Source organism: Canis aureus, chromosome 32, assembly GCF_053574225.1.
Source record: "Canis aureus isolate CA01 chromosome 32, VMU_Caureus_v.1.0, whole genome shotgun sequence".
NCBI lineage: Eukaryota > Metazoa > Chordata > Mammalia > Carnivora > Canidae > Canis > Canis aureus.
In genome coordinates, this window is record NC_135642.1 from 11,688,551 (window position 1) to 11,713,484 (window position 24,934).

The 24,934-nt window shown below is 37.4% G+C and overlaps 1 protein-coding gene across 12 annotated transcripts in view; it reads right to left on the reverse strand.

The window, feature by feature from the left end:
• FSIP1 (fibrous sheath interacting protein 1) overlaps nucleotides 1-24,934 on the reverse strand; it is a 193,114-nt gene that overhangs the window by 165,429 nt on the left and 2,751 nt on the right. For 11 of the 12 annotated variants that reach the window (XR_013370038.1, XR_013370034.1, XR_013370033.1 and 8 more), the window contains exons 2-5: nucleotides 22,011-22,143; nucleotides 15,449-15,626; nucleotides 10,139-10,293; nucleotides 8,706-8,799 (exon numbers count right to left, since the gene is read on the reverse strand). Coding sequence is in view for 2 of the 12 variants with exons in the window: in XM_077880574.1 (XP_077736700.1) it covers nucleotides 8,706-8,799; nucleotides 10,139-10,293; nucleotides 15,449-15,626; nucleotides 22,011-22,136 (553 nt within the window). In the remaining 10 variants the exon portion in view is untranslated. The remainder of the gene's footprint in view (nucleotides 1-8,705; nucleotides 8,800-10,138; nucleotides 10,294-15,448; nucleotides 15,627-22,010; nucleotides 22,144-24,934) is intronic. The other variant, XR_013370041.1, reaches the window with a different exon arrangement.

The window sequence follows — 24,934 nt, forward strand, 5'->3', positions numbered from 1 at the left end:
AGAAAAAGTTACCATGGAGCGGAATGGGGCAAAAGATTTCTGTTTTCATCAGCCTTATAGAAACACTTTACTTTAAAACTTGTGGCTATAAGTAGGTTTGATCAAAATAATTGTTTGTTTCAACTTTATACTTTTAATTAAGAGGGGTAGCCAAAGTTCAGTGAATAACATGGGAAAGAAATTGATCTCAAAATGGAACAAATGCAAGTAGTTTCACACCATCTTACAATATGCAACTATGTTGTAATAGTAACATAGACTATTATGTTTAATAGTCTTTAAAATCACTGATGTGTGGTCAAATTGGGCTCTTACATTTCTATTCATTTCTTTTATACATACTGTGAAAATTTTCTGCTAATAATACCTTTCTTACACTACAGATTCCAAAAGTTTCCTCTTTTGGAATGAAGTAATGACTATTTTATGTAAAATGTAAAGAAAAAATGTGTAATTAGTCTAATAAAGTAGGCCAAAGTAAATACCTCCTTTGGTTTCTAAGATATTTAGAAATCAGGTATGTGTAACTGTTAAAAATATGCCTAGGATATAAAAAACCAGCAAGAAATTTCATTAAGGAATTTGCCTTCCACAAAAAATCCAGTCACCAGGACGCCTTGGGTGGCTCAGCGGTTAGGCATCTGCCTTTGGCTCAGGGCATGATCCTGGGGTCCTGGAATGGAGTCCCACATTGGGCTTCCTGCATGGAGCCTGCTTCTCCCTCTGCCTTCTGTCTCTGCCTCTCTCTCTCTTTCTGTCTCTCATGAATAAATAAATAAAATCTTAAAAAAAAAAAAAAAAAAAAAAGACCAGTCACCAAAAACCAAAAAGAATCTACTTAAATCTGAAGAACCAGGAACAAATGTAGTAACATCATCTTTTCACTGGGACACACTGGTCTAGCATGAGCTACAGACAGTAGCAAAAGTGAAAGTAATAGACATTTGGTTCACCTACCAGTATCTTTTATTCCCATTCCTTTTACACTGACCCTACTTTTGCACCCTATCTGCTCTGAGCACAATAAATGCTTCCAGTCATAATAATTGACTAAGAATTCAAAATCTAAAAATTGAAACTCTAACATGATAATGTTTAAGCCAGTGATTCTCCATGAGCACAGGTTTCCAGTCCTGAGAAACACCAGCTTTCAGTTCATGAAGTCCAACTACTTTCCATGCTGGAACATTAGTACTGATCTAACATTACTGCCAATGTCTGCAGGGCTTATGGCAGTCACGTGACTCCAAAGACACAACAGGGAGCTCTATAGGTTTAAGCCAAATATACACGGCACGAGCTTTAAAGTGAAATGTATTTGATAGTTCTGGCTTGATCATGAAGAAAAGGCAACTGAAAACAAAGATCTTGCCCTGTAGAGTCAAAAGTCAGGATTTAGCTCCAGCTTCCTTAAATACAGATGCTGAGCTACTGTAATATCCAGAATTATATTCCTGACATTGTCCATATTCTTTATTTGGAAGAACATATGCAGTGTTGGGTCTATGAAGGTACAGAATTACTGATAGAAATGAAAGAAAATATAAGAAATCAAGATAGATTATCTTCATACAACAACCTTCAGACATTTAAATTAATAAAATAGCATCTATAAGCTCTAAGTTTATTTTTTTAAATATATATTTACTTATTATTTATGATAGACAGAGAGAGAGAGGCAGAGACACAGGAGGAGGGAGAAGCAGGCTCCATGACAGGAGCCTGACGTGGGACTCGATCCCCGGACTCCAGGATCGTGCCCTGGGCCAAAGGCAGGCGCTAAACCGCTGAGCCACCCAGGGATCCCCTATAAGCTCTAAGTTTAGAGGTGCTTTGCAGTCTTTTTTCTTAAGTAGTATACTCACTGTTAAACATGAACTCTCAAAGAGAAAAACAGGCTTGAGAAAAGCACGTTATTGAAAAAAACTTTTTTTTTTAAGATTTTACCTATCTATTCATGAGAGAGAGAGAGAGAGAGAGGCAGAGACACAGGCAGAGGGAGAGGCAGGCTCCATGCAGGGAGCCTGACATGGGACTCGATCCTAGGACTCGATCCCAGGACTCCAGGATCACACCCTGAGCTGAAGACAGACACCCAACTGCTGGGCCACCCAGGCATCCTGCAAAAAACTTTTTGAAGAAGACAACATACCTGCCCTAATAAAGTGTATTACAAAGCTATAATAATTTTTTAAAAGTGCAATACTGATATCAGCACAGACAGAAATATTAATGGAAGAGAACAGAAAATTTGGAAAAAGACCCAATTAGTGGATGATAAAGTTAGCATTCAAATAAGTGAGGAAATGATAGATTATCCAATAAAAGATACTGAGATAACTAGTATTAAAATCAAAGACAAATGGAGACTGGGGCACCTGGGTGGTTTAGTGGGTTAAGTGGCCAACTTTTGATATTGGCTTAAGTCATGACCTCAGGGTCCTGAGATGGAGTGCTGGGTCAGGCTCCACACTCAGTGGAGAGTCTGCTTGAGATTCTCTTTTTCTATCCCGCCTTCCCCCACTCATGTCGTCTCTCTCTCTAAAATTTAAAAAAAAAAAAAAAGTTGCCTGGATAGCTCAGTGGGTTAAGCATCTGCTTTCAGCTCAGGTTATGATCCAAGGGTCCTGGGATTGAGTCCTGCATCAGGCTTCCTTGCTCGGCAGGGAATCTGCTTCTCTCTCTGCCCTTCCTCCCTGCTCATGATCTCTCTCTCTCTCTCAAATAAATAAAATATTTTTAAAAATGTTTTTAATTAAACTAAAAATCATGTGAGCAGACAAAACCAGTTCAGTCATACAAACAAAACTCAATTTAGCTTCTTTTGCAAGGCTAACTTGACCTGGGTCATCTCTTGCTTATGCCTCTTGAATTCATAAGCAAAACTTCAGTGTTTTCCAAAATTGATATGAAGTAACTGTTCTACTTTATAACAAAATACCCCTGAGCCTCATTCCATGTTTCAGTTTTAGCGTTCCCAGTTTGTAAGCTGCCTTTTTGATGTGTGCACAATAAACTTTTACTAATTACTATTTTGGTGATTCACTTGTTTTATTTCTGTTATTTGTGATCTCTTGATGCTAGCTGACAAACTGCGGGGAAGAAAACAAATCAATTCTCTATTGCATATATCACAAGAAAATGAGTTCCAAGTAGATTAATATTTTAATTTTTTTCAAAAAATAACTATACTAAAGGAAGACATGGGTACTTTTTTTTTTTTTTTAATTTATGATAGTTGCACAGAGAGAGAGAGAGGCAGAGACACAGGCAGAGGGAGAAGCAGGCTCCATGCACCGGGAGCCCGACGTGGGACTCGATCCCGGATCTCCAGGATCGCGCCCTGGGCCAAAGGCAGGCGCTAAACCGCTGCGCCACCCAGGGATCCCGGGTACATTTTTATATCATCTTATATTGAAAAAGATCTTTTTCAGCAGAGCAGCAATCAATGAAAAAAGTAAAGAAATAACTGATTTAGCTAAATAAAAAATATTAAGTTTGGGAGAGCAAGAAATACCACAAAACTAAATATAAGTTAGGAAAAAATGTTTTTAGTATTTGATAATAGTTAAAGAATTAGTACCCTTAATATGTAAAGTAGTCCCTCAAACCAATAAAAATGAGCACCTCATTTTTTAAAAGAACAAATTATTCACAAAATGGCTAAAAGAACAAATATTCAACGTCCTTAATTATCACAGTTACAAGTTATGACTCCATTTTAAATAAGTGAAGCTAGGGACGCCTGGGTGGCTCAGCAGTTAAGCATCTGCCTCCAGCTCAGGGCATGATCTCGGAGTCCCAGGATCGAGTCCCAGGATCGAGTCCCACATCAGGCTCCCTGCAGGGAGCCTGCTTCTCCCTCTGCCTGTGTCTCTGCCTCTCTCTGTCTCTGTGTCTCTCATGAATAAATAAATAAAATATTTAAAAATAAATATATATATGTGAAGTCATAAAACAATTATTAAATCCACTGATATTGTGGGTATAGGAAAACAATTCTCAAATAAAATACTTGAGGGGGTTCTAAATTGATATAACCTTTTCAAAAGTCAATATAGATAAAATTCTTTAAAATGTCAAGTCCTTTGACGGAGTAATTTCTCTTCAAAGATATACTCATTTCCTGTATCTAGTGTCACAAACCAACACAAACTTGGTCACTGAAAACAACAAAAATTTATTCTCTCACAGTTCTATAAGTCATTAGTCCAAAATCAAGGTTTCAAGTAGGGCCATACTCCCTCTGGGGGCTATCAATGAAATTTCATCCCTTGCCTCCTCCAATTTCTGGTGGCTGCCAGCATTCCTTGGCTCAAGGCCACATCATTCCAATCTCTGCCTCCTTCTTCACATGGCCTTCTCTTCTGTGTGCCTCTTCTCCCTCTGCCTCTCTTTTATGGGCATACATATGATGGCATTTAGAGCCCTCCTCCATATTCCAGAATTATCTCCTCATCTTAAAACCCTTAACTTACTCACATCTGCAAAGACCCTTTTTCCAAATAAAGTAAAATTGACAGTTTCTAGGGATTTGATGTGCACATCTCTTGGGAGGCCATTTTTTCAACCGGTTTTCCACCTAATTTTTCAATTACCAAAGAAGGTCACAATAGAATAATTAACCCAAGGATGTTACAGCATTATGTACAACTGGAAAAAAAATGAAAAACAAAGAAAATTATGTACAGCATTATGTACATACAGCATTATGTACAACTGGAAAAAAGCATTATGTACAACTGGAAAAAAAAATGAAAAACAAAGAAAATAACCTAAATAGTTAACAGCAGAATATTAGTTAAATAAATTATGGTACATCTATGTAAGGAATCATTAAAAATAATGCTGACAGAGCATAAGGAATATAGTCAATGATACTTTAATAGTGATATATCAGGACAGATGGTAGCTGTACTTGTGAAGAGAGCATAACGTATAAACTTGTTGAATGACTGTCATACACCTGAAACTAATGTAGCCTTGTGTGTCAACTATACTCACATTTTTCAAATTTTTTAAAATGCTGATGTAAACCGTACCAGTTATCTATTGCTACATGCAAAAGTCACCTAAAATGTAGTGCCATACAGTAATAATTACTGCAGGCAAGATCTACCAATGGATGCTAACCGTAGTGGACAAAAGTTTGAGGAGAAACAATATATTTACATAACCTTAAAGTATCTTGCCCGAGACATGTATAAATTATAAAAGGAAAATTAGTAACTTTCCAATAGAGAAACCTGGCAGACACCAACTTAACCAAGTTTTCAAGGTTACCATCGCCAGTAAGATGAGGCGTTAACTCATGACACCCTGCACGTGACTGAGTGAGAGCCCATAACTGCTGGAGTATTCTTGCCAAAATGCATCAAGGGAAAGCTTCACACAAACGTAAATTAAATGATATTTTACAAAATGGCTGACCAGTACTTTCCAAATGTGTCGAGATCATAAAAAACAGGGAAAGACTGAGAAATTATAACAAATTAGAAGAGACTAGGAAAATATGATAACCAAGGGTAAAATGGGATCCTGGGTTGGATACTAGAAAAGAAAAAAGGACATTAGTGGGAAAACTGGTGAGATTTTAAGAAGGCCCTAGATTAATTTAAATTTAATTAACAGTATTATACCAATATTAACTTCTTAGTGCTGATCATTGCAAAGTCCACCATTGAACAACACAGAAGTTAGGGATGCTGACTCCCCAGGTAGTCGAAAATCTGTGTGTAACATTTTTGATTCCCCAAAAACTTTACTAGTGGTCTGTTAACTAGAAGCCTTACCAAGAATGTAAACAGTTGATAAACATATTTTGTATTAAGTATTATATACTTAAATTTAAGTATTGTATTCTTAAATAGAGTACGCTGGAGAAAAACGTTGTTAAGAAAATCATAAGGGGGTGCCTGGATGGCTCAGGCAGTTAAGTTTCTGACTCTTGGTTTTTGTCAGGTCATGACCTCAGGGTTGTGAGATCAAGCCCTGCATTAGGTTCCATGCTCAGCACAGAGTGTGCTTCTGATTCTCTCTCCCTCTCCCTCCCTCTAGTGGCTCTCTCTCTCAAATAAGTAATAAATAAATCTTTAAAAAAAGAAAGAAAAGCATAAAGAAGAGACAGTGCATTACAGCATTGAAGGGTAAAAAAATCCGCGTGTAAGTGGGCCCATGAAGTTCAAATCCATGTCATTCAATGACCAACCATGCTATGGTTATACAAGTTGCTAACATTAGGGGAAACTGAATAATGTCCAAGGTTGCCCCTTCATCCACATGTCGGCATGTTAGTTTCCAAGGGCTACTGTCACCAATAACTATGGAATGGGTGGCTAAAAACATGTCTGGAAGTTAGACACCTGAAATCAAGATATCAACAAGGCCATGCTCCTCTGAAGTCTCTAGGGAAGAATCCTTCCATGCCTCTCCCTAGCTTCTGGTGGCTCCCAGCAATCCTTGGCATCCCTTGGCTTGTAACTGCATCGTCTCATCATTGCCTCTACCTTCACGTGACCTTCTTCCCTGTGTCATTGTGTCTCTGTGTCTGTGTTTTCTCCTCTTCTCCTCTCATAAGAAGACCAAACATTAGATTTAGGGCCCACCTAATCTACTGTGGCCTCATCTTAATTAACCACATCTGCAAAGATGCGATTTCTGAATAAGGCCACTTTCTGAGGCTCCAGGTAGATATGAATTCTAGTGGGACACTACTGAACTCACTACAGGTGGGAATCGGCCAGCATCACCCCCTCTGTGCAGCCCCTCCATATGGCTAGTTTGGACTTGCTCCTGGCAGGGCAGCCTCAGGGTAGTCTGACCCCTTCCAGGATGACTCACTTTCCTCCAAGGGAGCCTTCTAAGAAGAGAAGCAGAAACTGCCAGTCTATTTTAATGGCTAAGGCTGGAAATGGCATAGGATTGCTTCTGCTGCATTCTATCGGTCAAAGTAGTCCCAGCCCAGCCCAGACTGAAAATACAGGAAGAAACTAACCCTGTCCCTCAGTGAGGACTGGAATGAACATACATAGAAGGAGGGAACAGATGGAATCAGTTCCAAACATCTTGGAAACAAACCACCACACAGCGCTGCTCTTGCTGACAGCTAAAGGTACTTATGACATACAAATTAATAGAAAACAGATTACAAAACACCATATATATAATTTGATCTCTATTTTTTTTAATATATATGGATATTTACATAAAACAGTCTCAAAAGATAAAGAGAAAACAAAAATAACAATAATGATTATCTCTGCAAGAGTTGAGGTGATTTTTTTTCTTCCTGTTTACCAATATTTTCTTTTTTTTTTTTTTTTTTTTTTTTTTTAAAGATTTTATTTATTTATGATAGATAGAGAAAGAGAGAGAGAGAGGCAGAGACACAGGCAGAGGGAGAAGCAGGCTCCATGCACCGGGAGCCCGATGTGGGATTCGATCCCGGGTCTCCAGGATCGCGCCCTGGGCCAAAGGCAGGCGCCAAACCGCTGAGCCACCCAGGGATCCCCTTTTTTTTTTTTTTTTTTTTTTTAAAAGATTTTATTTATTTATGATAGATCCAATATTTTCGAATACAGATTACACATGTGTTATTTCAATAATAGAAGTATACAGTAAATGATTTATGATTTTAACAGGCAAATAGTTTTTTGTGTTTTAATTAGGTTATATGAATTGTAAATTTGTAAATCTATCAAGGAAAAACTCAGAAAGACTCTTTAAAAAAAAAAGTCCTTAGTCATAGAAAGGGCAACCCAGATAGGCACCCACCTTCTTGGGGAGAAACATTTCATGCATTCCAAACCCAAATCCTTCAGGCCCTAGCAGCTTCTGAGCTCTCAATGCTGGGTCTAGGAAGAAAGAAACCTAAAGGAATTTTGCTCATATCAAAGCTTGTGCTAAACAGCTGCAGGAATCTGAGTAGAACCCTGAGACGTTCACTTTCCAAAAGACAGATGGCTCCCAGGATTCTCAGAGAAATCAGAGGCCCTTGCTCAGAGCTGGTCTTACCCCTGAGCAATACTGATAACCACTTATGCGATGGAGGTTAAAGGATTTCCAAAGTGTCCTGCCAAAACATATCAAACTGCTTCCCAACCCCTAAAATTTTCACCACTATGTAAGTTAAAGATTACATGATTCCAAAATACTCCTGCAGATGAAGAAGGAGGAAGAGAAGATAAAGGAGGAGGACGAGGAGGAGGAGGAGGAAAAGAAGAATCATAAAGATATGTAAACACAAGGTTGGAAAGTAGAAACATGCACAGTTAATTGGCTGGTGTCAAAAGCAAGACTAAAAGAGAACAGGAAATAGGACAAATCAGTAATGGGTTTTTATTTAAACGGGTTGCAGAAGCCTGAGAGGGACACTCATGGGAGGATTCTAGGGAGTTAGGAGACTGTCTGCATAGACTGGGTGTCTAGAGGCAACTAAGAGGCATAAAAAGTAAAGACAAAGACACACTTTGTCTCTCTCCCAACTTTTCAATGCCCTGTTCCCCACATTCCTTGAGCAGATACAAACCCTAGAAGCCTCTGAAATTTACACGCAGAATACTTCCATATAATCTGATCTAATGTGATCATTTCCCCTAAAGTACTTTAGGCTCCGAGAAAAAGAAAAAATAGCTGAACTGGGAATTTTACTTTAATCCAAATAGTCTATGACTCTGAGATAAAAAACAAAGACAAATTTAACTCACTGGCAGTTCCTTCTGATGCAGCAGTCAAAGCTAGAAACTTTTTTGTATTTTCCATCTCCTCGTTATTTTGCAATGCTTCACTATTTTTTGCAGACTAATAAAAGAGAAACAAGTTTAAACATGGGGAAAAAAGACAACTATATTCATCGATATGTTTTAAAATTCCAACATGGATTCCAAATTGTGTACACACAAGCAAGAAGGTCATTTTTATTATTTTAATTAGGAAATCTATTAGTATTCCTGTTCCCACAAAATCCTAGGAATAAGTGTTCCCAAATAGAGTTGGAATGTATGTCTATTAAAACATAATAATTATCTTGCTTAAATCTTCTTCAGCTTCTGTTTAATATTTCTATAACTAGTGAGTAACCTAGAGGTACATCATCAATTAAGTTTCAGACATCTCAAGATTGATAATGTATTTCATTATGGGTCCAGTTACAATTCCTGTTTCCAAACAAGTAAAAATTTGCTTTGAGATGCAGTAAGAGTAAATGATAGACTTTTTCTGCTAAGATTTACACAAATAATTTCTCTAGTTTAAAGCACTGCATTTTGTATGGTGCTTTCTTTCTACCCTGTGATCTTCCTGGGAATCTTGCAAAAATGTATTCTAATTACTTCATTATTAATTCATATTATTGTCTAGGAAGTTTCCTGGAAGTCAATCAACTGATCAAGCAGGACTTTATCGAAAACAATCAATCTATTATTGCAATATTCCTTACTTTAAAAGTGCTCTCCTTTAAGGGGCAAAGTTCATATATGAGAAAGGCTATACATCAAGTCAGTGCAAACATCTGGTCAACTTCCACCTCTCAATACTACAGAGAATAAAAGGTCTGAGAAGGCCAAGGAAAGTTAACGGAGCATCAGAAATGTATTAAGATAGATGCAAATACAGCATGGTCACAGACCATAAGCAGTTTACAGTTTCTAAGAGTTCCTGACCAGCATATGAAACAGTGAACTCCTCACTACTTGGTCACAGAAGTTAACTCAAACAATAATGGTAACCAGGGGTTAAATGTTTGTATATTTATGTATTTATCTCCAAACTGTAAGCTTGCTGAAGAGAAAGCAGACATACATACTCAATATACACAGGTGCCACATTACTTTCTATTCCAGAGATAGAGGAACCCCAGCCTGACACTGGGAATAGAGATCTATTGCACTGTGGAAAACGAACATGCCAAACCAGTGCCTAAAACCTGGAATGCTGCAAGGTTACCTTGTCCAGTTCCAGAAAACTATCTACCTCCAGAAAACTGTCCTTATATGGGCATATACACACCACTGTCCTACTTCCTCCACAAAATAAATCAGTAAGGGCAGACCATGCTGATATGACCATGGTCCACACATTTCTTATTCATCTCGGAGGAAACTGTTTCTTCCATTTTAGTATATGGTTGGACAATTCTTACCTTAAGTTCTTCCCACAGCTTTATTCTCATGTCTAGACCTTGCTTCTTAATTTCTTTTTCTCTATATTGTCTCTTCACCAATATCTTATCAAGCCTCTTCATCTTCTGAATAGCATCTTGAAGTTGAGAATCTAATTCTTTTAATTCAGGTTCATCTATATTGTTTGAAAGTAGGAATGAGCTTAAAGTTTAGTACAACCATAAAGTTTTGTTTTGTGTTTACTATTTGTTCTTTCATTCAACACATGTTTATAGCTCATCAGAATAAGTAACATTGGTGTCATGTATCTTGATTTACAAAGTGCTTTCACATGTATTTTTTTTCCTATAATTATTGAACAACCCCATGAAATAGACATTTATCTCTGTTTTATGGTTGAAATAACTGGGTCTTTTCTTTTTTCCCTTTTTAATTTTTTTTATTTGAGCATAATTGACACACAATGTTACATTAGTTTCAGGTGTACAACATAGTGATTCAAAACTCTATAACATGCTATGCTCACTACAAGTATATCTACTATCCGTCACCATACAATGCTATTACAATACTGTTGACTGAAAAAAAAAAACACCATTAACTGAATTCCCTATTTTATTCTCATGATTTACTAATTGCATAGCTGGAAGCCTGTAATCTCTCACCCCTCTTCACTCATTTTGCCCATCCCCACTAATCCCTTTCTTTCTGACAACTATCACTTTGTTCTCTGAATGTATAGGTCTGCTTCTGCTTTTTTTTTATTTATTCATTTTTGTTTTTTAGATTCCACATATAAGTGAAATCATATGGTATTTGTCTTTCTCAGTCTGACTTATTTTAATTAGCATAATACCCTCTAGGTCCGTCCACACTGTCACAAATGACAAGATCTCATCTTTTTATGGTTGCCTAATAATCCATTGTGTGTGTGTGTGTGTGTGTGTGTGTAAATATATACCACATGGACACTTGAACTGCTTCCATATCTTGGCTATTATAAATAATACAATAATCATAGTGATGTGTATATCTTTTCAAATTAGTGTTTTCATTTCCTTTTGGTAATTCCAGTAGTGGAATTCCTGGGTAATATGGTATTTCTATTTTTAATTTTTTGAGAAACCTCTTTACTGTTTTCACAGTGTCTGTACCAATTCATATTCCTACCAACAGTTCACAAGGGTTCCTTTTTCTCCACATTCTTGCTAACATTGGAAATAACCAAATCCTTTCTTTTTTTTTTTTTAAAGATTTTATTTACTTATTCATGAGAGACAGTGAGAGAGAGACAGAGATACAGGCAGAGGGAGAAGCAGGCTCCCCATGGGGAGCCCGATGTGGGACTTGATCCCAGGACCCCAGGATCACAACCTGAGCGGAATGAAGGCAGATGCTCAACCACTGAGCCACTTAGGTCTCCCACGTCCTTTCAAACAGCTAAAAAATTATGGTATTGAACTTAGAAGTGGGTCTCATCTAGTTTTCAATCCCAAAATATTTCTCCTTCATTCTGCTATACCTTCTATTATTCACAACTAAAAAATAAGGAATAAGACAAAGACTCTATACTCAAGCTGCTTCAGACTAAAAGAGAGGCAGGTAGCTCTTTGTGAAACAGCAGTAAAATGTAGCATATCCAGACACCAAGTGGTTCCAACATACAAAAACAAATTCAGGAAAGTACTCCATGTAACTGGATACCTTTTATCTATGCCCTTCTCATCTGTTTTATTTTCTTGAAGTGCCTAAAAATGGATAATTGGTAGTAACTTATTTGAAATGAAGGACTCTTTAGAACTTTTTTTTTTAAAGATTTTATTTATTTATTCAAGAGAGACACAGAGAGAGAGAGAGAGAGAGAGAGAGGCAGAGACACAGGCAGAGGGAGAAGCCGACTCCATGCAGGGAGCTGGATGTGGGACTCGATCCTAGGTCTCCAGGATCATGTCCTGGACTGAAGGTGGCGCTAAACCGCTGAGCCACCAGGGCTGCCCTCTTTAGAACTTTCTTCCCTCAAGTTTTAACTTATGATTAATGATAATAGTAAGGAATAGCAGCTAACATTTATGGAGTTATCTGATAGGCACAGTGTTAAGTACTTTATAGGTATTATCCCATTTATTCCTAATCATAATCCTGTGAAGCAGTATAAGTACTATGTCCATTTTGGGATGCCTGTGTGGCTCAGCAGTTGGGTGTCTGCCTTCGGCTCAGGGCGTGATCCCAGGATCCCGGATCAAGTACCACATAGAGGAGCCCGCTTCTCCCGCTGCCTGTGTCTCTGTCTCTCTCTGTGTGTGTCTCTTATGAATAAATAAATAAATAAATCTTTAAAAAAATTATTGTCTCCATTTTACAAATTAGTAAACTGAGGCTAATTTGTAATGAACTACATATATGTCCAAGATGATATAACGAGTAAATGGCAGAGTCAGTTTCCACCCTGATCTGATTTGACACCCAAAACTCTCTACCTCCAGGAGATACATCCTCTGTGAAGTCTGATGAAAGATGACGATCTGGCAATGAGCATAAATGCTCAAATACTAAAGTCTCAGCCATTCCAGGTTAGATCATTAGGAATGGCATATTATGCTAAGAAAGGTCACATTTTGCAACTTTTTAAAATCCAAAGAGTCCAGTGTGTTTCTCCATAATGTATATCACTTCCTCTTAAGAAAAAGGTGATATTTCCAAAAGGAAATGAGATTATCCAAAAAAGAATACTAATCTTATTAATAAGGAGGCTCTGCAAACCTTAATGCTAACTTATTTCAAATATAACAATTTTTAGTTCTAGTTCCCAACTACCACCCTAGCACTCTTGGGCTCCATAGACATAGGTGGTCTATATGACAGGAACTCATGCATGAAGAAACTCATACAGTTCTGAAACAGCATAAAACAAGTAGGGTGTAAACTGGGCAACAGCAGAACGCCTGGGATGGTTCAGTGGGTGGGACATCTGACTCTCGATTTTGGCTCATGTCATGATCTCAGAGTCGTGAGATCGAATCCAGGAGTCAGTCTCTGTGCTCAGCACAGAGTCTGTTTGTCCCTCTCTGTCTGCTCTTCTCCTTACTTAGGCCCACACACCTGTGCTCTCTCTGTCTAAAATAAATAAATGAAAAAATAAAATAAAATAAAAAATAAAATAAATAAATGAGATCTTTAAACTGGGCCAACAGCTAATCTCAATTATAATGCCTCATGTCCTGAACACTGTAATCCTGAGTTACCTGGCCCAATCTTGAGAGCTAACCTGATCCCAAACATACTCTAAGTCAGTAGTTCCCTTTATAGCCTTAAAAATTTTTGAGAACCCAAAGTAACTTTTGTTTATGCTATACCTATTGACAATTACCATGTGAGAAATCAAAACTGAAAAATTAAGATTTATTTATTCATTTTAAAACAACAAATATGTTATAAGTAATCACATGTTAACATAAATAAAGCACCTTATGATAAATAACTATATATCCCAAAAAATTACTAAGAAGAATGGCATTATTTTAAATATTTAATATGTAGCTTAACACAAGACAGCTGGATTCTTCTATCTGCTTGTACAATCTATTGCAGTCTCTTATTTCAATTAGAGCAAAGAAGAAAATTTGGCCTCATAAAGACATGTACTTGAAAAGGGGAGGAGAAATGTAATAACCTTCTCAGATAATTGTTGATATCCTTCTTTGATACTACATCAAAAATCAGTAAGAGGGAGGTAGTTTCTTAAAAAATAGTTGTAATGTGAAATCTGTAACCATACCAGCAAGCTTTTTGTATTTGTTCTATTAAAATCCATGCATCTATCTTTCATGCTGAATGGATCTTTTACCCTGCCTTGGTCATTTGGAAAACAGTGGTTCACTGAATTATTCAATGTGTTGAAATATAAACACACTTCAGTAGACAATATTTTTTAAAATCACACTGGTTAATATTGTCATCAAATTGTATTAGAAAAGTCTAAGTATTGGAAAGCTGTCAATCCCACAATGGCATATACAAGTTTTCCAAAAATCTAATTTTCACTTGAAAGCCCAAATTTTATCATTGACCAAAGATACTGTCAATTATTTTCCTTGAAGTAACTGGCTCATTTCATTTTAAAAAATAATGGCTGTCAAATATCCAAGTCTGATTGATAATAGTTTGTCTGTCATTCTTTCACATAAGAATGGTGTTCCATTAAAAAATGGCTCATGGCATACAGGGTTGGGCGCAGGCACCCCAACCGGCACTGCAGGCCAAAAAAAAAAAAAGGTGGCCAGTTCAGTTCTCACCATAAACTATCATACAACCAGTTTCTCAACACAAACTTCACATTTTGGTTAACAGCAGAATTGCTTTATATATATGTATATATATATATATATATATACATATATATACATATATATATGCTAGGGTGGTAGTTGGGAACTAGAACTAAAAATTGTTATATTTGAAATAAGTTAGCATTAATATATGTATATATATATATATATATATATATCTCCCATTTACCTCACAGGCAATTATAAAGATTTATATTTGAAAATCAAGACTTAATAAGATTAGTAATTAGTAATTTTTACCCTACCATCAAGGGTGTTCTTGAGTGACAGTAGCTATTTCTTTCTTCTGCTAGAGCCTGGTCTTGAAGATCACAATGACTACTAGTACAATGTATTACATTGCCTTTATTCATGCCGAAGCACCACTAAGTTTACTCACCATTGCTTTTGTACAATCATTGCAAATGTCCATTCGGTAGGCAAAAAGGCAAATAGCACTATTTCAGTCTTATAATGAATTCTATTACTGATATATCAGTATTATGATAAAAGTAGTTTTAACTCTGCAAAATCCCTATAAGGGTCTCAGCAATCCCCCAGGGCTCTGCAGACCACATTTTGAGAAATGCTGTTCTAATTCACTCTGACCAGTATTAATATAATAACCAAGAAGAAAAGGGAATCTTTTAAGATCCAAAAGTTATTAAGATCAAATGGGATTATCCCTAAGAAGGCATTTATAAATTACAGGCTACATTTTATTGCATAATTTAGTCATCAAAAAGATCAATAAATCATGTCATAAAATACAGAAATATTTCCTACTTGATTAACATAAATGACAATTTTATGAAATGACAAATTGTATTATTTTTCTAAGTGTTTTTAAGGATTCGATATTATTCTAAACAAAAACTGGTGCTCAAAAAGGTATGCCTCTTTTTTAAACTAATATCTCTATTTAGCTGATAAAAAACATATGTAACTCTAATATGTTATCATATCTGTTATTGTCATTAGCCAATCACCTAGTGATGATCCTACCTGAACATTCAGAGGCTGTCTGATGTTGAACAAAGTTCAGATCTTCATCTGACTCTTCCTCCACCATTTTTGGTTTCTCATTTTCCCCTTTATCATCATTATTGTTTCTACTTTCCTCTGCATTACTGCTGTCTGAGTTGCTCTCTTTACCAAAGTTCAACTTGATTGCAGTATCAATCTAAAAATTATTTCCCAAGAAATCGCTTTCATAAATAATGTATTCTTTAAAACTTTACATTTCTAGACTAGTTTAATGCTAATGTAAGTATATGAGAGAACATATATACATAGACTAGCGTTAGGCTATTCTAGAAATGTTATACTTTTTAATTAAATATAATTGAACAACACAAATTTGGTAACATTTTGAATCAAAGAGATATGCCCCATTTTCCAGCAATTTCCAGCAATAACAGAAGGGTCCAGAATCAATCCCAAAAAGAAGCACTCCCTGCCAGCTCTGGAGATGAGGCATGATAGTGCCTGCTCCCCGACCTTACACTCGGACGGAGAGTCAAAGGTCTAGAGCTATGCTGTCCCATACAATGGCCACTAGCCACACGTGGCTATTGAAGAGTTGAAAAGTGAAGAGTCTGAATTAAGATATGCTTCTAATGAGATTCTTAAAGTCAGAACCATGTGCTTTGGTGATTATTTTTACGCTATTCACAGTTTTTCTGTTTCATTTTGGTTTCTCTTTCTATTTTAGCAATGCTTATTTTGAAAACACCAGTTTGGGGCAGCTGTATTTTCCTGAAAGAGAACAAGAAAAGACATCCTTGGCTGTATCAGGAAAAAAAAAAAAAAAAAAGCAGGGATCATAATGCCCTGAGAGCTGTGAGTGGCAGTGAGAGCCAGTCACAGTGGAAGTAAAAACAGCACAAGGGAGGGGCAAAACCTCAGAGACCTCAGAGAAAGAAGGAGAATCAGCCCCTTCTGGGAGGAATACTTTTTCCCTCCCAAAGGAGGAATCCAGCCCTTGGAGGGTTTTATGTTCTCTATGCATCCACGTGGCCAACTCTTGGCCACTGTAATCTGTGCCCCTAGTGAATCTCCAGGACAGAAAGTGGGTGGTGTGGAGAATTAAACTGCCAGAGAAACAGGACTACATGTGAGCATCTCTGTTCACCTGGACCAGGACATAAGTCCCAGTGGAACAAAGCTAAGTCAGTGATATAATAATCAGAGGCAACATTTACTGAGGAATTACTACTGGGCAGGCCTGTATTAAGGACTTTACACACTCTGCCCCTCATTTACTCTTCACAATGATGCTATGTATTGGCATCACTACCCTGATTTAACAAAGAAGAAAATACATCCAGTATTGAATGAAACCAGAGGAGGCCTAATTTATAAACAGGCAAAACAATGCCTCCTCTATGTAATCTTGGAGGTGTTAAAAACGGTTCCCTGTTCAAAAACACACTTCTGTGAAAGGCCGGGTTAAACCCTTAAATTCCGTAATACCCAGTAAATCCTTAAGGCTATATAGTTCTGTGAAAATGCTGAAATTGCTGGAAAAGATCACATGAGCCCTGTCGGTTATTTATATCTTGGCATAAATGAATTTGGCCAACTTTTCCCAGAGAATGGTTTTTATATAGGGGAATATAGAATATATAAAATGCTTAACTAGGGGCACCTGGGTGGCTCAGATGGTTGGGCTTCTGCCTTTGGCTCAGGTCATGATCTTAGGGTCCTGGGACGGAGCCCCATATCAGCAGGGAGTCTTTCTCCCTCTCTCTCTGTTTCTCTCCCTGCTTGTGTGTGTTCTCTCTCTCTCTCAAATGAATAAATTTAAGAAAAACATAACTAGATATTAGCAATAGATTTGGATAGTACATTTCAGGACACAAAAAGACCTTTCACATACATCATCCCATATGATCCTAACTCTTAGAATGAGCAGGAAGCAATAAAGCAGCAAGATGAAACTGGAGAACAAAAGGCAAACTTTGCCCATTTTATAATTTCACCCATACTTCCCCATTCCATTGGCACCAACCATCTTTAGTTTATTTGAAAATAAACTAAAAAGAGCTTCCAGAAATTAAAGATGTATCACTAAAGGTAAAAATTTAGTTGAATACCTGTATTCAACTAAAGGTAAAGGTAAGAAAGATAAAAGAGTAGATCTGACATAGTATAAGAAAGAATTCAAAAATGTTTTAAATATATGTTAAAATTTCCCCAGGATGGACCACAGAGAAAGAAATGAATAGGAAATATTAAAAAGAATATAAGAGACATAAAGGATAGAGGGAAAGTTTCAACACACATTTAATGACTTTCAGGATGATTCAAAAGGGAAAAAAGGAGGCAAAATTAGAAACGTTTGAAAAACACATGTTGAGAATGGCTGAGAATTTTCCAAAATAAACAAAACACACAAATCTTCAGATTAAAGAAGTTCTGGTCTCCAGAACGATAAGGTAATAAATCCATACACAGGTGAGTAACAGTAGATACCAAAGACAAAGAGAAAAAAATTAAAGCAACCAGGGAAAAATATCTAAATTAGACAACCCACACTGGAATGAATATCAAATTTACAAAACCTTCTCATTGGCAACAACAGAGGCTAAGTGCAAAAAAAACGTGAAACATGAGACTATAACACTTTCAGAAGAAAACATAAGAGAAAATCTTTGAAATCCTGGCTTAGACAAAGAGTTCTTGGATGCAAGAAAAAAACACAAGCCTCAAAAAATTTTTGACAAATTGCAGTTAATAAAATTTAAAATGTTTGCTCCTCAAAAGACATAGTTAAAAGAATGAAAAGTCAAGCTATAAACTAGGAAAAAATATTTGCACATCATATATCTGACACAAGATGATTCTATCTAGGATATAGAAAGAACTCTCAAAAGTTAACAATAAGAAAAAAAAATACAATTTTAAGAGTTATGAGAAAAACAATGAACACACACTTTCCAAAAGAGATTATGTGGATTACAAATAAGCACATGAAAACACATTCATCAATATTAGTCACCAGGGAATGATGAGTTAAAATGACAATGAGATACTACTATATACCTATTGGAATAGCTTTTTTAAAAAACTAACAATATCAACTTGTGGTGAGGATGCAAAGCAGCTGGAATGCTAATTTTTCTCACGAGAATAGAAAAGTTTTGCAGCTTCTTATAGTTAAACATACACTTACCATACAACCCAGCAATCAACTGCTAAGTATTTATCCAAGAAAAATAAAAACCTCCTCCCCCTCCCTCCCCAAATAATTCAGTATATAACTATTAATAGCAGCTTTATTCATAATCATCAAGACCTGCAAAAAATCCAAATGTTTCTTAACATGTGAATGGATAAACAAACTGTGGTACACCCACACAAAGGAACACTACTCATCAGTAAAAAGGAGAGAACTAGTGACACATAGAACAACAGAGGAGTCTCAAATGCATTGTGCCAACAGACAAAAGCCAGACTCAAATACTTTTTAACTCCATTCATCTGACTTTCTGGAAAAAGAAAAATAATGGTACCCAGAGAATCAGTGACTAACAGCTTGCCTAATTTCATAATTAATAACAAAACCAGGGGGCACCTGGGTGGCTCAGTGGTTTGAGTGTCTGCCTTTGGCTCAGGGCATGATCCTGGAGTCCCGGGTTCAAGCCCCATATGAGGCTCTCTGCATGGAGCCTGCTTCTCCCTCTGCCTGTCTCTACCTCTACGTATCTCATGAATAAATAAGTAAAAATCTTTAAAAGATATATTTAATATCATAAAGCTAGAAACTCTCTCCAAATTAATCTATAAAAGCAATTTCAGTCAAAACCCCAAGAGCAATTTCACAAGACTTGGAAGAACCAATCCAATACAAAAAGAACAAAAAGCCAAAACTAGCTAATACCATTCTAAAAAAGAATAAGATGGAGAAATCCCTCCTACCAAATATCCAGAATAATCACACAACTAACAAGAGTTTACACACACTAATGATGCAGGATTAAATGAAACAAAACAGAGACCTGAACTAGACATGGTATTTTAGCAAGCGACTGGCAGTTCTGGACACATGTTAGAATCATCCCATTAGATGCATCTGCACGAGATTTAGACTGCAGATGTGAAGTAGAAGCCATCTTCCCAAGCTCCTGATAGGAAATTGGCAGGAAATACCAAAGGCACTGGACCATTTTCTTATACCATACACAAAAATAGGCCCAAAATGGATGAAAGACCTAAATGGGAGACAGGAATCCATCAAAATCGTAGAAGAGGAGAACACAGGCAGCAACTTCTTTGACCTTGGCCACAGAGACTTCTTGCTAGAGACATCTCCAAAGGCTAGGGAAACAAGGGCAAAATTGAACTATTAGGATTTCATCAAGATAAAAGCTTTTGCATGACACAGGAAACAGTAGACAAAACCAAAAGACAATCTACAGAATGAGAGAAGATATTTGCAAATGTCTTATCAGATAACGGACTAGTATCCAAAATCTATAATGAACTTAACCAAACTCAACACTCAAAGAACAAATAATCTAATTAAGAAAAGGGCAGAAGACACGAATAGATATTTCTCCAAAGAAGACATGGAAATGGCCAATAGACACATGAAAAACTGCTTAACGTCATTCGGCATCAGGGAAATACAAATCAAAACCACAATGAGATGCCATCACACACCAGTCAGAAGGGCTAAAATTAACAAGTCAGGAAATGATGGATGTTGGCAAGGATGCGGAGGAAGGGGGACCCTCTAACACTGTTGGTGGGAATGCAAGCTGGTACAGCCACTCTGGAGAACAGTATGGAGGTTCCTCAATAAGTTGAAAATAGAGCTCCCCTATGACCCAGCAATTGCACTACTGGGTATTTACACCAAAGATACAAATGTAGTAATCCAAAGGAGCACCTGCCACCCCAATGTTAATAGTAGCAATGTCTACAATAGCCAAACTATGCAAAGAGCACAGATATCCATCAACAGATGGATGGATTAAGACGATGTGGCACATATATATATGTCTGGAATATTACTGGAATATTACTCAGCTATCAAAAAAATGAAATCTTGCCACTTGCAACAATATAGATGGAACTAGATAGTATTATGCTAAGTGAAATAAGTCAATCAGAGAAAGACAATTATCATATGATTTAGATTCCATTTAATTCCACTCATATGTGGAATTTAAGAAACAAAACAGAGGAGCATAGAGGAAAGGAGGGAAAATAAAACAAGACAAAATCAGAGAGGGAGACAAACTATAAGAGACTCTTAATCATAGGAAACAAACTGAGGGTCTCTGGAGGGAAGGAGGGTGAGACACGGGGTAACTGGGTGATGGGCATTAAGGAGGGATATAATAAGACTGATGAATTGCTGACCCCTACCTCTGAAACCGATAATATACTATATGTTAATTGAATTTAAATTTTAAAAAATATTTTGTTAAAAAAAAGAAATACCAAAGGGAGTCGTCTCTAGTATGTCTAGTCACCAGTATGTGGTTCTGAGGGACTTGTGGCAGTGTCAGGGAGCAGCAGCCTTTCTGATCTCTGGATTTTGGTCATGGAGGCATGACCTAGGAACCAACAATCCAGGGAAGTCCGCTCCCATGATTTCCTTTCCTGCTAGCCTTCCACTGATTTTTCAGAAGCTGAATTTCTGTATCCAATCTCTGCTGGAAATGCCTAGAGTGCTTTCTATTTCCTGCACCAAATCATAACAGACAAACACTCTGAGTTTTATAATGTATAATTTAGTCCATAAATCAAAAGAATAAATAAGTATGAGTTCATAAGCTAGCAACGATTTTTTTTTTACCATGAGTGAACTTGGTTTGCTACAAATTTTTGTTTGCTATAAGCTTAAAATAAGTAGTCCCATGTTGCAGATGAAAAAAAATGATTCCTGGGGTGCCTGGATAGCATTCAACTCTTGGGTTCAGCTCAGGTCATGATCTCAGGGTCATGCCCAGAGTCAGGCTCCCAAAATCAATAGAGAGTCTGCTTGAGATTCTCTCTCCTTCATCCTTTGCCCCTCCTGTTCATGCTCTCTCTCTCTCTCTCTCTCAAATAATCTTAAAAAGAAACAACTGATTCCTTAAAAAAATCAAGTTTAGATATTTTAGGAAAAGAAAAAGAGACTACTAAAGAACAGAAAAAGTCAGGCCAGGTAAGGTACCTACTAAATGTATACCACATGGTCTTTGACTCAAACTTTATTTTTAAAACTTTATTTTAAAACTACAGGACCTTTTTCATATTAAGAGTCAATGGTGGCATAATAAGTATTGGAATACAAAGATTTCTTATGAAAAATAAAGAGTTTACAAATGAGCATTAGCAAAGTACAACTATGAACAAATAGGTCACCCTCCTAAAAAAGAACAAAAGAGGGGGAGGAGGAGGTAAAGAAGGACACAGGATTTTCATATTAAATGACCTAAAGTAAAATCCCAAAAGAAATCCATGAGTGCTCCCAGAACATACCCTCTAAAGAGGATCCTTGAAGTGGGATGTTAACAACAGCCTAGAGCTCAGGAGAAGGACCTGAAATCACTTGTAAACAGCAAAGTACCTTGAAGGATGCTGGTTCCGGTGAGAGCACCTCCAAAGAAGTACTTGAATCTCTGCTCCCAGGATGTGTTCTTGAATTGGAGGCTGGTTTTGAAATTCCATCTAAGTTTCCCTTTATAATATCCATTGATATCCTGAAACAAACAAGAAATTAAAGCAAGTTATGACCTGTATGCCTACATGTTTCATCAGTGTTAATGTGCAATTAACTCAGAATCTTTGTTAATAAAGATTAGGTTGCTACCAAAGTCACACTTCATCAGTCTCGTTTCATCGAAAGACATCTGCGTCCAAGGATTATGTTACTGTAGGCAGAAAACATTCCTCCCAGGATGTTAGATTCGGAAAGTGGCTAAAAAAGAATGCAGAGTGATTGCTGCCTCAGTGGCTTCTTGTGCCTTCAGAAGAAACATTTACTGTGTCATTGGCCTGAGAAGACACTGGTGGAGCACCAAGCCTCTCAACCCAGATTCACTTCATCTACTTTCTTCCAGTTTTGCCTCCCATAATCTATCTAGCACTTCCTCTTCTAGCTCAGCTCTCAGCCTGGACTCTCCTCTCAGCTCTGACTTCTCCTCTCCTCCTTGGTGCCACATTTTCATGGATCACCCATTTGAGGTCACTACTCTTTTTCTATCCACCCTCCACTTTTTTTTTTTTTTAAGATTTTTATTTATTTATTCATGAGAGACACACAGAGAGAGAGAGAGAGAGGCAGAGACATAGGCAGAGGGAGAAGCAGGCTCCATGAAGGGAGCCCAATGCAGGATTTGATCCTGGGACTCCAGGATCATACACTGAGTCGAAGGCAGGCGCTCAACCACTGAGCCACCCAAGTGTCCCTTACCCCCAACTTTTAAAGCCCATGATTCTACTTCACCCACGGAAACAATAAAACAAATCCTACTTTCTCTGTGAGAGGACAGACCCTGATTATCCGGCCATGAGTTGCCAACTTCTATTTTTCCTGCGACCCCATCCACAGGCCTGTGACCACGCTGGCTCCCTAATTATTCCCTGTGCTGCTTTGCAAAGCAGGAATTATTAGGCAGGGTGGTTCCAATTCGTGGGAGAATTTGGGCATTATGGGTACTTGGATTCTTGCAAACTGTGCCCTTGATCAGGACTATTCCAGATCTGCTCAGTAATGTTGGGGTATCGTGCACGCTGAGAAAAGGGAAGAAATAAGGAGAATGCCAGATTGTGCCTTCTCGTATTTAGCTTTATATGTAAATGGATCTTCCAACAATCCTTCCCTAAATTTTACGATTTCCCTAAATTCCTATTGATTATGAATGAAACCATCTCTCTCATAATAGAAGGAGGAAAGGCAATTGCCCCTGGCCCCAGCGAGTGTAACAGTGTTCTTTTTTTTTTACCCTACAAAATGACTCATCCTTCTTTCTTTTTTTGAACAGCAGAGGCAGAGTCCAGGGAAGGTTTGGATACAGGAAGAAACACCAACGTGGACAACAGGTCGCTCCTCCAAGGCACACGCAGGGTAATATGATCTGGCCTCCAACCATTCAGTGTGCCAAAGCTGATGCTTCAGGGACCACTAGGTCAATTCTTTCCATCTTAGCAAATGAAAAAGGCATTGATCTCAACAGTATTCAAACTCTGCAAAAGGGTCTGGGCTCTGCTCGGGAAGGCGCTGACATTATTATTGTGCGATGACAGATTACCCTGGCCCATCACGTCACAATCAAAAAGCGTAAGTCATTGAAAGGCCAAGTGTCTTGTAAATGCCGTGAGCAGCCTGTTGAGGGAGACTTCTTGTAGCTCACAGAGGGAGCAATGAGATGGAAGCATCTGTAGAGCAGTATGCTTCCCCTTGTCGTAAGGGGAGAAGCAGCAGAGAGAACCATCAATGGCATGGAGCATCTAAAAGGCCCCCGAAATCTTTCCATTTGCTTTAGAAATAAAGCAAATGTTCTATTATGTTTGTTCCTGAAAATAATAGATTAATAAAATACAGTTCCCAGGGTGGGTGGGGATATAACTGACAATCTTATGACTCTACTTATGTAGAAAAAAGTACTAGATTAAGGGCATTGAATTAGGATCTCATAGATGTATTTGAATGTTTAAGGAGAAATCTCAATAGCCACATAGAAGTTCCACAAGAAAAATAAAGCTTTGTCAAAGAAAGTGACCAAATGATAATTACTTATAATTACAGAAGCACTAAATGTTGATTTAACTAAATACTGTGTATGTGGGGAGGAGTATATAATAGGAGAGGTAGTATAAAATATCCAATCTGTCATAATAGGAAATCAAAGAGAATGTCCAAAAATTGATAAAACCAAGCAATAGTAAAATAAGCATAATATTTATGAGTTCAGGATGGTTGCCTCTGGAGGGTGAGACTAGGAATTGCTTTTCTTCCATTGTAAATGTTAAAGTTTGACATTTTTTATTATGCTACTTTAATAAAAGTAAAACCTAATTTTTTAAATAATGAATAAATGTAAAATAAGAAATCTCCAAGGAACTGGAAGGAAATATAAAGATGATTTACATAAGTTAATGACTTTTTAAACACAACACCAAGAGCATAAACCAAAAAGGAAGACACTAATAGATTTGATCACATAACATTTAGTGTTCTTGAATGCCAATAAACAAGCAAAAAAGAACTCTAAATTAAATCAAAAGGCACCTGAGAAACCACGGAAAATATAAGCAACACAGATGATATACAAAAGGCTAATGAATTTACATATCTAAAGAAATCTTACCAATCTGTAAGAAAAAGAAACATTCCAATAGAAAACTGGCTAAGGGGATCCCTGGGTGGCGCAGGGGTTTGGCGCCTGCCTTTGGCCCAGGGCGCGATCCTGGAGACCCAGGATCGAGTCCCACATCAGGCTCCCGGTGCATGGAGCCTGCTTCTCCCTCTGCCTGTGTCTCTGCCTCTCT